Here is a 16,534-nt window from a genome sequence, read left to right as displayed (position 1 = left end):
GTTTGTTTTGTATTATATTGTTCTCCAGTGAACAAAGATCAGATCCATTACATGGAATTTGTCTTCAAGGGATCAAACCTTCGCTATTACAGTCTATTATAAACTGCTCTTTCTGCAAACAGTGTCTAATTTCATTAGCGACAATACACTTAATTATAGTGCCGTAGTCATTTGTCTCTTAGTCCATCACTGATCACTCAGGGATTTTATTTACTCTGGTTCAACAGCTGGTTGGATCGTCTACACGCTGACCAATAGGATCGAGCGCTGTTATCGGCAGAGGGAAAAAAATCCTTACAGTCGCCATGATACAGCAGCGGAAACGGCTGAGAAGTAGCTAGAAAACAAAAGAGAACACGCAGTCCTCGCGATTTGGTATGCTCTTGCAGGTAAAAGTGCGATTTTAAATTGGAAGGCTGGACTAGCTTCAGCACAATCTTGTCTACACGATGAAAGCTCCGTGGTAAATTTCGGAAGTAGAGCTTATTGTACACGGAAGTCGGGTCAGTCCCGTATCGTTTTTTATCTGTTAGGGTTTAGCCAGCAAGCTAACTGTGAAGCTAGGCTAGGTAGCTCGCGGACACTCGCAGACCCAGCATTGTGTAGCGCTGTGAGCTCGTTTACTTTCTGTTTATCTCCACGATTGGGATTTTTGCTGCTTTGAGGGTAGCTAGTTGCAGCTAACCAATGCGCCGTGTCGCGGCCTAGTGTCAGCGCTTTTGCTATTTGTAAACAACAATTGTACCTTTATATTCGTATAGCAAATTTAATTAGTTTCGTTAACTAACGTGGACACCGTGCGCTGGTCGGCTGTTCGTGTCATTTTACTAACTTTGCTTGTCAGTTACCACCTTGCTAGGTAGCAATGTAGCTAGCGTTAGCCATTTAGCGTTGGTTGTGTACATAACAGCTATCTACTTAGGCATAGCTAAGCCATGCTAATCGCTAGCGACAACGAGGAAAAATTCGGCTAACCCCAGCTAGCAGTTGCTGTTTTTCTAATTTAAAAAATACATTTTAGTCGTTTTTTTAAAGTGGCGTTTTACACAGTCGTGAACAGCTCTGATTATTAAGTAAAGTGTTGCAATATCGTGCTACTTCAGCTCATTTTTAAGGTGATTATTATGTAACTATTAAATCCAGCCTTCTCAGGAAGACGTTTAACTGTCACTTAATTTTACAGACTTTGAAACCATCGATAATGATCCACTACTTTTAAAGCATATTTGATCAAAAAGTTATTTCTAGATATTTTATGTTTTAGCTTAACTTAACTTACATTCAAATGTGATTATCTATTTAGCCACATCCGTCACTTAATTATCAAGGTTTTCCAACTGCGAGTGTCAGGCCGAAAATTACTGAATTGATTTCTGACAATTGGCACATGTTGTCAGCATATGTAACGTTTAAAATCCAAATTAATTTTGTAGTGTTATAGGAATGCCCAAGGAAAAATATGACCCGCCGGATCCCAGGCGGATGTATACAATCATGTCTACCGAGGAAGCAGCCAACGGGAAGAAGTCATACTGGGCTGAGCTGGAAATCAGTGGTAAGTATTGAAAGAGTTCTCCACTTATGTAGGTGAAGTAGTGGTAATCAAGTGACAGTAAATACACACATTTGACACGGAACTAGACCACGTTCACAGTTAAATGACTCATTTAGTCTATTGATGTGACTCCATCAGTGTGGAGACTGTGTGGAAACAAACTGTATTGTCAATTCCTATTTTTAAATCAAAAAAGTTTCTGTGGCACTATATCTGACTTACACTCACTTGCCACTTTATTAGCTACACATGAAGCCTCAGAAATCACAGGGGTTACACCTGGTGTGGTTTTCTGATGTTGAAGCCCATCCACTTCACGTTTTTGGTGGTGAAATGTGCAAGTAGACTTGATCTTCTGCATACCATGTCACATGTGTTATTTGAGTTGTTGTTGCGTTTCTACAATTTTGAAACCCTGTGACTATTCTCTTCATTGGCATCAACAAGACATTTTCTCTCTGAGAACTGCCACACACTGGACAGTTTCTCTCTTTCCAACCATTCTTTGTAAAACCTAAAGATGGTTGTATGTGAAAATCCCAGTAGAAATTTGTTTTTTATTTAGAATAATCAGATATTTCTCTTTTATTTCTTTGCTTTGGTGCAGCATACATGGACCCATACAGACCAGTAGCTATGAATGATTTCTTTTTTACAATAACCTGCCAATTATATTCTTGATGAAATGTTTTGTTAGTAAGTTTTAAGTTCACTGAGATGTCTTCAAATACATTTTAAACAGTAATTCAAAACCCAAAGATTAAATCTCACAGCAGAGCAAAACCAACAGTACATAACCCATGATTAAATCTTAAAAAACAAACGGTAACTTTTGGTTTCAGTACTTTTTGTTCAAACAGTTGTATTTTGTTGGTTATATTAATCTTGTTATTCACTAAACTCACTCTATGTTGAAATTAATCTCTGTTGAAATGTCTTATCCAAGTATTTTGGACCCCATAATTGACCATAAGTTTTCCTTTTAGCCTTAGGTGTTTTGTGAAATTATTCCCAAGCATCATATTTATCATTGTGCTACCAATGAATACAGGAAGTATAAGTTTGATCCTTAAACCCAAATCGTTTGTGTTTGTTCTCTCCGTGTAAGGCCGTGTAAGGAGTCTCAGCACAGCCCTATGGTCTCTCACCCACCTCACTGCCCTGCATCTAAGTGACAATTCATTGTCACGCATCCCACCAGACATTGCCAAATTACACAACTTGGTGTACCTGGATCTGTCATCCAATAAGATCAGGAGTCTGCCGTCAGAGCTTGGCAACATGGTGTCTCTCAGGTAAGGTGTGTCAGGCGATGTGTAAAAAAACAATTTCGTGTGGCCAAGATATAAAAGAGCAGCAGGTTTCATTTTGATTTTGATTCATGGTGTCACTCAAAATGGTAATATGAGTTTTCAAATCAAGGAGGCAAGTGTTGCATAGCCAGTCTAAACAGGCACTGGGCTACCACCTTTGAATATAGCGTGGTGAAACTGAGCAGTTCGCATAATAACTGTGGAAATTAGCAAAATCGAGAGTTGCAGTGAGATGAAAATTCTCCAACTAGCTTTGATGTTGAGTTCAACAGTGCCTTAGTCCTAGTTGTGGTTCAAACACGTGAATCGTGTGGCGGTATTGTGGTGTCGGTCCAGCCTTAAAAGGGCTGTAATTGCCCTCAGCCCATATTGAACATTTCCTATACCCTCTGTCAGACTGGTACAGTATCAATGTCCAGCTTTGCTTGCCAGGGCAGTGTGCTTGACTGCATGACTGGAATATGCAGAATTATTCAAAACAATCAATATTAAACAGTTTTAATGATAAAAGAAAAGACCCATAAGTATTTTTATTCAATTTCTTCACGGTAGAGCTGTGAAGTCTTATTTTAAAATACACATGAGGGCTACAACTAATGATTATTTTTAGAATCAATTAATTTTAACATTATTTTGTCAGTTACTTAAGTATTTGGGGCCACATGGTGGCGTGTATGGCTAACACAAGATTGCTGGTTTGCATCCCTGTATAGAGTTTTTTGCATGTTTAACCTGTGTGGGTGTGGGTTTGCTCCGAAATCCTCCCGCAGTCCAAAACATGCAGAGGTTAATTGGGCACTCAAATTGGTAGTTTGTCCTGCTGTATACCCTGTATGCCTGTGATTGGCTCTAGCAGCCTCATGTGGAGGATAAAGCAGTTCACAATGAATCAACTATTTGTTTGGTCCCAAAACTTCTAAATGATGATATTTTTAAATGTCTTGTTTTGTCCACAAGCCATAATTAATCAATTAGATTATAGGGAGCTTGAATGAATTAATCGATTTTCAAAACAGTTAAATATAGTCATCAATTGATGAATCAATTAATTGTTGCAACACACACACACACACACACACACACACACTTTGCTTTGTGTCAACCATCAAAAATTCCAAGTTTTTACTATGGCATAACACAAGTAGTGTCTACTGCAAATTTCACTGTATCCACAGTGGTGCGTGTAGATGGAACTCCTGCCCTCTCTGTGGCTAATCACACATCATCTTATACTTTCACAGTATTTACAAGGGCTGTAGTTTAATGTTTTATGCAAGTTAAAAACAAATGAACACCTGCATATTGCAGTGTGTAGAATAAGGGGCTTTATCAACTGAAATTGCAAACGTCATAATTTTGTAGCTTTTATTCAATGTTGTAGATGTATTCATTTGGTGGCAACCAAAGCTTTTAAGAAGTAACAAAGACGGGTTTTGTCAGTGCTGGTTTCTAATGATCAAATTCCCTTATGTCTACCACAGGGAACTGCTTTTAAATAACAACCAGTTGCGGGTTCTGCCATTTGAATTGGGGAAACTGTTTCAGTTACAAACACTGGGGTTGAAAGGTGAGTGGCTTATATATGTGTTTTGTAGCCATTCCTGCCTTGAAATCCCATTGGTCTCTTGGCAATGATTCAATCTGGTTTGCTTTTCCTTCACCAGGAAACCCACTTGCACAAGAAATTATGAGCCTCTACCAGGAACCCGATGGCACGCGGAGACTGCTCAATTACTTGTTAGACAATCTGGCAGGGGCCATCAAACGCTGTAAGTACCCTCTATGTCTTGCAGTTTTGACGCTAGGACAAGAATTGCATGCAGAAGGTTTTCCTTATTTCCACAATTCATGGGTTCATCATTATATATACACAATAGATGTAATCTAATATGTAGTCCTCCTGTTTTGTCTTCTACTCAGTACCAACAGAGCAACCCCCAGCTCGCTCATGGATCTCACTCCAGGAACCAGATCGTTCACGGGGCTCAGGTAAGGCCAGCAGGGCAGGATATAGTTGCAAACTAGCAATCTTAAAAATTGTATCCATTTTGGATGGCTTGCTTTTATGAATTGAAAATTAAATTGCCCAGAATTCCAAGCCTTGCTGTCAACAAAAGCATTGCTTATTATAGAATGTGTAGAAAAGAAAGTCTAAAGCATGGAGGAAGATTGCATTTTGGTCAACTAATTAAATAAATGTTGAACAAAATCATTGACTTGTTTTGTAGTATGTCATTTTGTTTTAGTAACATGACCCTCTGTCCATTTCTCCTCTCAGCACTGTTCTCTGTGATGTGCTACAATGTGCTGTGTGATAAGTACGCCACACGACAACTGTATGGTTACTGTCCCTCCTGGGCTCTAAACTGGGAATACAGGAAGAAATCAATCATGCAGGAGATTATGGGCTGCAATGCGGACGTCATGAGTTTACAGGTGAGGGGTGAAACACGAGTGTGGCTTTAATGTAGATTTAACTAAATTTGTTTTGATTATGAATGCAGGTCAAATTAGATTAAAACAATTGGTGTTGGCTACAGGATTGCTAGCTTGACATTACACCATGAAAGAAATGCCTGTAAATTGTCATGCATTCCAATAACACTGGGAAAAAAAATGCTCTGTTTGTAAAACACTATGTTTACTGCTGACACTTTGTTTACAATGGGTGGTCATTTTCCTGGGATAGATAAAATGTTTGCAGCTCTCATTGTGAACTAATAATCACACATACTGTTTGATTACTTTCTTTGTGGATGTATTAGATGAAAGGATGTTACGTTTTGTTTTGATAGTCAGTTTTTGTTTCTCACTAAAAGAAAGGGGTTACATATTTCCTGTCTTACTTCTTTGTTCTCAACTTACTCACCATGGAAAGCTGTTTTTTGTCATCCTGAAACTGCCAGTCATTTTGATGTACATTCTCCCACTGTCTACTACTGTGTATTATAGGAAGTTGAGACCGAGCAGTACTACAATTTCTTCTTGCCTGAGCTGAAGGAGCAGGGATATGAGGGGTTCTTCAGTCCAAAGTCACGAGCTAGGACGATGTCTGAGTCGGATCGTAAACACGTAGATGGATGTGCAATTTTCTACAGGACGGAAAAGTATGTATCTACAGCTTTATAGTTATTACTGTTGTCTTGTCCTAATATAACTTTGAAAAAAAAAAAAAAATATATATATATATATATATATATATATATATATATAGTTAAAGTTTTTTTTCATTGTTAAACACTGACAAAGATGTTCCAAATTTACATTACAGTAGTTTTCCCAGAGTCGGAAACTAATAAATCTTTTAAGATAGATGTTTATTTAAGCAGTGTGAGGATTCAACTGCCCAATTAGTGTGTAAGCTTTCAAATAACATAATCATCACGTCAGGTGACCAGAAATGTATAAAGTATAAATGGGCCTTGCGCCAGTAAGCAGGGAAGGGTTTTTTGTTTTGTTTTTTTCATTTGATACGAGCCGAGGTGGAGGCGTTGAGTGCTGCAAGTCAGTTGTATAAATGGCCAGAGCAGACACAGGAGGACGGCCGGAGTTAAAAGACACACTAGCAGCATGTTTTCGTTCTCCTGTGTGGGAGCATTTTGGAATTTCGGGTTGGCTATCATGGTAGCGGTAAGGTGGTGGTGAATAAAATGGCAACAAATAACATAACAATAATTTAAATAATAATAGTCACCATATCTTGCGCTCCATCTTAATCTAATTTCACTATATCAGTGTCTGAAATATATGATGTGAGGAAAAGGAGGATGATGAGAGAGCAAATTATCTTATTGGGAAGAAATCTGCCTTCCGTGAAAAGTCCGTAGCTGACTTTGCTCGCCCTATTTAAACCACTGTATTTTAATGTTGGAGATAATGGTGTTAATGGTGTTTTTGTCACACATCTCATAAAAGATGTACAACTTGTGTGTTTTGCGTCATTGCTTCATTGTGGACCATGTGAAGCACTCTGCCACCCACACACTCTCTCTTTCACACGAGGGCCAGCAGATGACCAAAGCATCCATAATGTTTTACTGTCCTTTGACACTAAATCTGCTGCCTTGATGGTTGACTCCTCTCTCGTCACATAGGACTGCTGTTGTGATGTGACTGTGATATAACTGCAACATGTACAAATCAATTTTGTGTGGCTTTGATTGCAGGCTTTTTTTTAGTGGCAAACTCCAAATCCAATGAAACCAATTTCAAGTGGTGGTTGAATTTTAAGGAAAGCAACAAGATGACCTTCATGTGACTAGCATTAGCCTTTAGTAAATATTTAGTCAAGCATGTTTTTGCCTAAAACAAAATGCTTGAAACATCCCGTACAGAGTCATTTATTTTGCTGTAACAGATGAGACGGATTTTCTCCTCACTCGTTAAAACACACAGTATAATAAACACAAATAACACTGTCACTGCAACTAATGACTATTTTGACAGTTGACTAGTTGCCGATTAGTTAATCGATTCTTTGATTAGTCGGATCTTAAATCAGTCTTTTTTAGCTACGAGCTTTTCGGTCTACCTTGAGGTTGTTTTGGGCAGTACAATTAAACATATGGGATTTATTGATATCAGTTTAATAAACACAGCCGCTGTTTAGGATACCTCTACAAAAGAAATAAAACTGCTTGATTAAAATTTGATTTAAAATGTATATCAAAGGACTGGCAACGTGCTGATATAAGAACATTTTCTATAAACCAAAAGTAATCATAAACAATCTGACAAACATTTCCCTCAATAAAAAGGAAGTAAAAAGTGCGTTTGCCATGAGTTTGCACCATGAGTGTTCCCACAACTTGGTGACATGTCAGACCAAAGTCCTCCTGTGATATGTGAACATCGTCTTTGCAAAATTTACACACAATTACTTTCCTTGGTACGTCCAGAGTGAAATGCTTCTATTCCTTTGATATTTGCCCTGAGCAAGAGGGTGTTAGATCTGCACGTTTGACTCCCAGCAGAGATGGATAGAAAGCGACATATCTCACTCTGTATTAAATAAAAAGGATGTGTGAAAAAGCTGTGTGATGACATAACCAACAATTACATTTGTCGGCGACTAATTTAATCATCGATTTATGTCCACTAATTGTCGCAGCCCTATTAGCCGAGGCATTTTTATTTTTCCAGTAAACATGAAAGTGATGTCCCATTTGCTGTTAATTGAATTCAGTCTGGAGAGCCGTGTGTGAGTTAAGGCACACTTGAAGAAGTTGAGTCTATTCCTTTCTTGTCTCTCCGTGTTTATTTCCAGGTTCAGTGTAGTACAGAAACACACAGTGGAGTTTAACCAGCTGGCCATGGCTAACTCCGAGGGCTCAGAGGCTATGCTGAACAGGGTGATGACCAAGGACAACATCGGAGTAGCTGTACTGCTTGAGGTCCGCAAAGAGATGATGGAGCTCTCCTGTAAGTTAACACCTGTTCATGATCTTTGGAACTTCTTATTTGGATGCTACATTTGTTTTTGTTTTTTACAAATAGCTTGTGCTGCTCCTTTTTAAATAGACTTTTGTATGAGACTGAAGTTTGAGTACAAAGGGATCATGTGGTTGTATAGATGACTGTTTATTTTCTTGGAAACTCCTAATTCCTAATTCCTGGTCCCTTTTCCCTGCTAATCGTGTTCCTCCTTTCAGCTGGAAAGTCACTCCACGGCATGGAGAAGCAGCTCCTTCTGGTAGCCAATGCCCACATGCACTGGGACCCAGAGTACTCTGATGTAAAGCTCGTCCAGACCATGATGTTCCTGTCGGAAGTGAAGAGCATAGTGGACAAGGCTACACGCAGCCTAAAGTTGTCCTCTGTGTCTGGTGAAACTAATGCCATTCCACTGGTGCTGTGCGCTGACCTCAACTCTCTGCCTGACTCTGGTAAGTGAGCAAGATGAATCGAGCCGTGCTGTATCTGTTTGTTTTGTGTTTAGGTAAGGCTGTGAATGTTTCCCAGTATTTCATGGATGTTGATCCGCCGTTGAGCAAATATATATATATATATATATATATATATATATATATATATAAAAAAACATCTCTGGGTGAGCAGTAGAGCTGAAACAATGAATCGATTATTAATCAGTTGCTAAATTAATTGACAACTATTTTGATAATCGATTAAATGGTTTGAAGCCTTTTTCATGATTAAAACCAAATCTCAGATTGTTTAAGCTTCTTAAATGTGAGTATTTTCTTCATTTCTTTGCGCTGGATAACAAAGATCATTAAAAGTTTATCATTTTGGTTTGTGGCCAAAACAAGATGAGAACATCATCATTTCCAGGTTTGATCAACACCAATCAATATTTTTTAAGTTTTTCTGATATTTTATGGGCCAAACGATTAATCAAGAAAATAATCGACTATGAAAATAATCGTTAGTTTCAGCTCTAGTGAGCAGCTCTATTGCTGCTCTGTTAATTTTAATCAATAAAAAACACTATTCATCCCCTTTACAAATCATTAAATCTGATTTGAGTGAAACATTGAAACTTTTTTTTTAATTTAGTCTGTTAGCATGTGATGGAAAATTAATCAGCAGTTATATCATTTCATCACACATTACGCAAAACATTACACAGGTGACATCATCAGAGAAAAGTCTCTGCACTGGTTTGTGAAACAAAGGGACATACTCTGGATTTTTAACTTGGTTAGTTGGATTAAAATCCAGGGCTTGCAGTTTTGCACGCACTTGTTGGTACTGCACTGATTGATATTGGTGTGTGTCCATAGCAGATGGGTAAAGCACATTCAATTATGTCTGTACACAAACCGCAGTAGCATTGCTTGCAAGTTAGGAGCTTGCAAAATGTCTGCCCCATGAAATGGTAGGAACATGGACAGTGTTGGCTTTTACTTGAAGTGCCACATGACTTTTTGGAACCTGATTAGGACGATTTCCTCTCTCCCCTCTGTTCAGGCGTAGTGGAGTACCTGAGTACTGGCGGAGTGGACTGCACCCACAAAGACTTCAAGGAGCTACGTTACAGCGACTGCCTGACCAAATTTAACTGCAACGGCAAGAACAGCACGGCCAACGGCAGGATCACCCATGGCTTCAAGCTGAAGACCGCTTACGAGAACGGCCTGATGCCTTACACCAACTACACCTTTGACTTCAAGGTAATTAAGGTTTCTAACATGTGCAGAGAAAGAAAGATGCTTAACTTAAACAGAAATACACAAAGCGTGAGACATGAGAAATGGTAAGTACGTTTTTTGGCAGTAGATGGAAATTCCACTCAGAAATAATCAGAATATTTTTTATTTTTTTCAGAATTTATATAAATCTGTTGTGATAAATCATTAAGCTGCAGTTTTTTTTTTCATTTGGCAGCAGACTCCTAGACACAGGGGAGCTGGAGAGAGCAGGGTTAAAAGAAGCTTAAGGAACTTTTAACAAATGTGCCAAACTCGGCAACAGGTTCCCAGCTTGGAATAAGTGCCAGGAGCTGATGAGATGTGTTAGGTGTGCACAGTCTCACATGATGTGCAGCCTAGAAACCAATAAGTGTTGTGTCAAAATCAAAACCACACACATCGTTGGCACTTAATGTGTCAGACACTTTGCTGTGTGTTGGTCTCTCAGCGGAAGCAGCAGCAGCAGTAGAACAGTTTACTGCTGGAGGTGAAGAGGAGGCAGAAGCGCAGCAGCAGCTATGAGCCCTGGAAACTCCAGAGGTGTTGCTGGCCTCATGTTGTATGCAAGTCTGCCCTCTAGTGGGCAGAACGTACAACAACCACATGGTGATGTGTTCTGGTTGCCATTTTAATGACTTCATCAGATTACCTGTCACCACTATTGTGAAAACACAATGGAGGCTTTACAGAACTCAAACTTAATTTAATGAGTGTCAGAACAGGTAAAAACATGTACAGCACTTGTGGAGAGACTGACTGCCCCAGCAGATTAGTCTCAAAAAGATTTCGGATATGTGACCCTTCTCTTTTTCTCCCCACAGGGCGTCATTGACTATATTTTCTACTCCAAGCCTAACCTGAACGTGCTGGGTATCTTAGGCCCACTGGACCCACACTGGCTCGTAGAGAACAATGTCAGCGGCTGCCCACATCCCCACATCCCCTCCGACCACTTCTCCCTCTTTGCTCAGCTGGAGCTGCTCCTGCCCAACTTGCCCTCCCAGGTCAACGGGCTCCATTTGCCTGCTCGCAGGTAGTGAGTCCCTGCCACACCACCAGGGGGGAACTGCAAACCACAGCCTCTCCCTTTCGTCCTCCCTCCTCCCACTACCAGCTCTTCCCTCCACCACAACGGAGGAGGAAGACAAAAAAAACACAACCTGTAAAATAATCATACAGTGCAGTGAGGTCTGGCCAACAGGGATTTCGTATAATGTTAAAGATATTCTATATTTTTCTTTGTTTTTTTTTCTTTCTCTTTGTTTTTTTAACAGCTTGATTCAGTCCTTTTCGTGCATCATATTTTGTGTTTTGGACTCCTTCCCTCCCCCTCCGAATCCACTCACCCACTTTGTCATCCAAACTTGAGGGGATGGTAGCTCTCACAGATTTGTCACACTGGGCGTTGTTTGGTTTCAGAACCGGGGGGTGGGGGACTTGGAAATGACGTCCACCTGAAAAATCTCCATAGCTGATGGTCTGCTTGTCTGTCTGTCGTGTATAAATCTAAAACCAGCAAAGACAGCAGACTCGTAACTCTCAGACCCAGGTGTGGTCAGTCGGAGCAGCTGTTAGCTGATAGATGTGCGTCGCACGAGGTGGATGGAGTGCAGCTCGCATGAGGGGAGATTTTCTGCTGTCATTCTGTGGTGCTGAGGCCTATGTGTGCTCGTGGCCTCCCATGGTGCTACAAGATAGTCTCCACCTCTGACTCCGGCCCTGGTGCATTAGTTCCCAAACGCACAAATGCCTCAAGAACCAGGCGTTCGAGAATTACATCCACCTGATTAGGCATAAGCAGTATGTAGTGTTCCTTTGACAAGGGAGTGTGTTGAGAGCAACTGAGAGCAGCTACCATCCTTTTTTGCAGACTACTTTACCCCAGCTTGTTTAGTTAGCTAGGCTAGTCTTGTGCTTAGGAGCTCGTGTGGCCCACAAATCACCTTTTTTTGGGGGGGCAAGGGGGTTTTGGGCTGATGGAAAACGTGATGGAGGGACTATTGCAAATCTTTCCTTTATCTCGATTGCTTTTAGGCAGAGAGAGTGAGTAATGGCTGATACCAGGAGTAAAACCAGCATTCCTCTCACTGTCGGGAGTTGCCATCCAACTCCGCACATGCAGGCTTACACACAGACACTTGCATACACACACACACAGGTAATTTGAAGGCAGATCTGTAGCACTATCTCTGAGGCCAGTAGTGACTTTCCCCAGCCATAAATTACATACACAAAAGCAGTGGGTTTTTTTCACAAGTGTTTGTACAGAATAGAAATCTCGACTCAGTCTTTACATGATTGTATATGAACCACAAAAGACCTGTTTTCTGGCGTTTTTTGTACGAAGAGTAAATTATGATCCGATTTGGGAAAAAAAAGATTGTATTGTAAACTATGGCTAAATTTTTATCCAGTTAATGTATGATGAATTGATATTACCAGCTTGTACAAAAGACGTAAGAAGAGGTTGTTCAAGGCGTTCACTGTCACTATTTTGCACTCCCTAGAGATTAACTGTAATAAATGTGTCAGTATTGTTTTTATTTTTGGTCCCCCCCCCCCCGCTGTCATTTTGATTTGCCGGCACATTGCTGCGATTGTAAATAGACACTTATTAAACTCTGCCTGTTGCTTCTTGCCCATTAACAAAGCCATCGATCCACACTGCTGCCATTCAGTTCAGAAGAAGACGCGCAAGAACGAGTCAGCGGCTCACCAGTGACTCCACATCTGTTCATTTGTTCATCTCTCACCCACTCGCCAGTGATGCGTAACTGATACGAACCTATATGAATCCCAAACATCACATAAACACAGAACATCGTGCCTCACTGTAGCAGTTGTCTTGCACTATTAACATTTTACGAACGCCTGAACAACCTTTTCTCCTTTTATTTTTAAATACTGTTGGGACATTTGTGAAGATTTTATGTCTTTCTTTTTTTTTGTTAATGTTAATTTCCTCTTTTTTTATGAGCTGTGACAATGTTATGATGATGTGTATAATATCCTTCCTATTCATTGAGCTCTAGTAATCAGGTATGCTTTTCCCACCCACCCGTTCTCCACGACTTATGAATATGAGACTTACTAAATCCACTCTTGATTGTTTTTCTGTGCCCAGACCCTCAAAATACTGAGCCCTTTGCTCCTCTGGCCATGAGTTTTAAATCTCAACAAGCTTGTCCATCACCCTAATACCCCACCACCCTAAATTGCCCAAACCAAGACTTTACTTACCCCACTGTATTACTCAAGCTGTGTCGTTTAAACCCCTTTGCGCAACCACTTTGTATAGTTCTCCTACCCTTGTCACTGCAGCTATATAGTGCCATCTTCAGACCCCCCCACCCCCCACCCCTACCTCTGTATTGGGAAAAGGTGGAAGGCTGCTTATGGATGAGGGGCGTCAGAAATCGGCTGCTTTTCTCTGTCGCTGTGATTCAAGTTTGTCACATCCCAGATCCACGAGAGAAGTCGGTGATCACTGGTGAGACAACTACTCAAAACAGCCATGCTTTTATGAGGGCACAACTGATGATTGAGCACTTAGCGGACACAGATGACGCTGCCCTCGCTCCCTGTCCCATCACAGTAGTGAGGAAAGATCTTATTACTACAATGTATATGTTTAAAAAGACATTTTTAAAAGCAAGAGGGAAGCAAGTAAATAGGAAGTATAAATTTAGTCTTCAGATCTTGTCCCATTTGTTTGCCCCCCTTCATGTTTGTTTTTTTTTAACTCTTTGTTTTCCAGTGGAAACCAATGTGTCCAGTTTGCTTCTCTTTTTTTTTTTTTTTTCCTGAATGGCATTAGTATTGTAGTAGATTTAAAGGCTAGCTTTTTTTGTAAAGTGTGAATAAAAGATGTATCTCATGTTTCCTTTCTAAGAAAAAGATATTGAATTGTGTTGTTGATGTGTAAATCATGAATTTTATGATGATCTGTTCGCTGCATTGTCCTTGATTTTACTCCCCGCTCCCACGATTTTGCTCTTATCTCGTCACGAACCAAATCCTCTGTAGAAATCATGAGACATTGTCTTGGAGAAGTTGAATGTTCTTGATGACGCTTGGTACCGTGGGGTTACTGCTTGTTGAAGGCACTTGGACTAGCTGCGTCGTTGGTATCGGAACTTTCAGCACAGGGATATTCAATCTTTTCTTTTTCTCAGCTTTATTTTGGGATGTTGCATGGCGCTAGCTGTGGAGAGTGCTAGTGCCTGTAGGTTAGGGCAGCAGAGCTGTCTTACCACTGGTCACACTTCGGTATAATAGAACACTGTTCTCACTGGTGTTAAACTTGTGTTGAAGACTAAGGTAATGTTGTGCCGCTGGTCACAAGACTGGTCCTGTGATATTATTGTTTGAAGTACCGCTAGTCCATCTCACTCTGTGCTCGTGCATCACAGTGGTAAAGTCACTTATACTAGTAGGTTACTATCAGTAGTCACTAATTTGACACTCGAGTATCTACTGTTGTCGCCTCTCCCTTTTCATCACACTGACTTTGGCTTCTGATTGAAAATCTGGGAAAATCACAGGGCTGAGTGAATAATTAAGCCCCTCCCCCTTAGTTTCAGCCAGTGATGACATTGTTGGCGTACTTTTTTCACTGTTGCATTGTGTTTCATAGTTGGGCTTTTCTAGGCGTAGAGTGATTTTTTCCCAGGCTGCATCTCTGTAACGGTGCGCACCAAAGCTGCTTGTAGTTCAGTTTCCTGTCGTACAGCTTGTTTCACCAACCAGTGAGCATGTGTTCTTTTCTCTCACCTCGCGTCGTAGTCTTCATTAAATGTAGGGCTGTAAGGAAAGCAAGGTACTTGGTCCTTTTTTCCTCACACACATCTATCGTCGTTCTCGCCATTGTGTGGATGTACCTCAGCAACTCAACCCTTCAACTCAATTTAAACGCATCCTTTTTCCAACAACTTGGCAATAATAACTAGACGCCTTCAGAATGGGTTTTTAAAACATTTTATCTGGAAAATGTAGCTTTCTCATCTTTCAAACTGTGGTCTCTCTTTTCTTTTTTGCTCAATAACTCGACATTTACCACCTCAGACGATTTCATGATCTAAAAACTGTTATAAGCTTCTTTTTTTTTTTTAAAGAATAATTCCTTGTGTCAGTCATCTTGTATATTTGCTCATATCCTTCTCCCTGCTGATCTAGTGGTAGTTGTTCAATGATCAGGATTGTCTATCTGTAGTCAGCTGAGTACATATATTGATCTGTGTCACTGTGTTTATGCACTGGACCAACTATTGTTTACCATTCATGAAATACCAGCAAAAAAAAAAAAAAAAAGATGAAACAATTGCACAATGTTGTAGAATGTCCATTAACCCAGATGAGAAATCAAGGCAGCTGTTTTCAAATCAACACATACTGTTTTAAAAAGAAACTGAATGGTAAACAATGCTTTCTCTTGTACCCTCTTAGCCGTCCTCTTGATTCCTTTTGGAGTAGTTTTGTTCTTTGATTTGTTTCTGTTTGACAACAGGTTCTGCTCGTTTCCTTTACACCTACCTATGTATTTTCCTACTTCTGGTTGAAAATAAATTCTATATTATCTGTTTCGAGCTGTGTCACCTCTTATTCTTTGCGGTGGATGTTGAAAAATAAATTCTATATCTGTTCTCCTTGTCTTGGCTTCTTTTGCTTCTTTTCTTCTGTCAGTCTTGGTTTGCTGTGCTCTTCCTCTGACTTGATTTAATACCACAGTGATCAGTACGCCAGGGCAAACATTGATATTTTCAAAGGTGGGTGTCGCTACTTCATGTCTCCTCACGGTGGCGCTGCTCAAATGAATGAGGGAAGGTTAGGGATAATGGTGGAGAAAGCTACATTTAAGTGAAGTATTGTTTTTAGTGGCTCTGTGTGTCTGTTTGTTTGTGTTTCCTCTCTTGCACTTGCCAATATGACCAGTGGAGGCCGCCAGAGCCATGTTGCGTGAATGGGGGTGAAGTCTGCCTTCTCTGATTGCCTTGTTCTCTATGTTGTGAATAAACAATAGTAACCCTGCACCTTTAACCCTTTAACACCTGAGCCTCAAAATGTCCGTCAGGACTTTTTTGCTTATTTTAACCATAAGTGGTCCAGAAAATGTGCTTTTGCCCATTGTTCCAGAATATCTGGCAGTTATTTACAATTGATTGCATGTTAAAGTAGTGTATTAACAATTTAAAATGAAGAAAAACAAAACGTTTTTCAGTGTTTTTCAAGAAATTTGAACAGTATAGAATATATTTACAATAACATTTGTTTGAGTCTTTGTCTCGATGTGTAAAAACAGGCCAAAAAATGGAAACTAGGTCCAACTCTGGTGACAAAAATGCAGATTCGCCAGCGTCCTGCAACAGCACAAGTGAAATGACCGTAATAACCACATTTAACGTGCAACTTCTCATTGTGCAGATCGCACAAACTGCCGCGTAAATGCGCTAACATGTCGCCTGCGATGCGCTCGGTGTTAAAGGGTTAACTTTTTCATGGATATTCTAGTTTCCTTC

At 40.1% G+C, this 16,534-nt stretch overlaps 1 protein-coding gene across 3 annotated transcripts; it reads left to right on the top strand.

The window, feature by feature from the left end:
- Window positions 1-238: 238 nt before the first annotated feature.
- cnot6a (CCR4-NOT transcription complex, subunit 6a) lies at window positions 239-15,600 on the top strand. 3 transcript variants are annotated; one of them, XM_058649326.1, is made up of 12 exons: window positions 239-389; window positions 1,434-1,555; window positions 2,664-2,850; window positions 4,350-4,435; window positions 4,533-4,637; window positions 4,789-4,857; window positions 5,147-5,304; window positions 5,821-5,975; window positions 8,135-8,289; window positions 8,520-8,753; window positions 9,799-10,001; window positions 10,841-15,600. In XM_058649326.1, exons 2-12 carry the CDS (start codon window positions 1,444-1,446, stop codon window positions 11,054-11,056), a joined length of 1,680 nt encoding a protein of 559 aa, XP_058505309.1. In that variant the 5' UTR covers window positions 239-389; window positions 1,434-1,443; the 3' UTR covers window positions 11,057-15,600. The 3 variants fall into 3 exon arrangements, with proteins under 3 accessions (XP_058505309.1, XP_058505311.1, XP_058505310.1); XM_058649328.1 differs by having other exon boundaries at window positions 271-389; window positions 1,442-1,555; XM_058649327.1 differs by having other exon boundaries at window positions 288-375.
- Window positions 15,601-16,534: the final 934 nt, after the last annotated feature.

This window comes from Solea solea, chromosome 14 (assembly GCF_958295425.1).
Source record: "Solea solea chromosome 14, fSolSol10.1, whole genome shotgun sequence".
In the NCBI taxonomy this organism is placed as follows: domain Eukaryota; kingdom Metazoa; phylum Chordata; class Actinopteri; order Pleuronectiformes; family Soleidae; genus Solea; species Solea solea.
The sequence above is the reverse complement of the archived record's forward strand: the minus strand, read 5'-3'. Positions and strand labels throughout refer to the sequence as shown.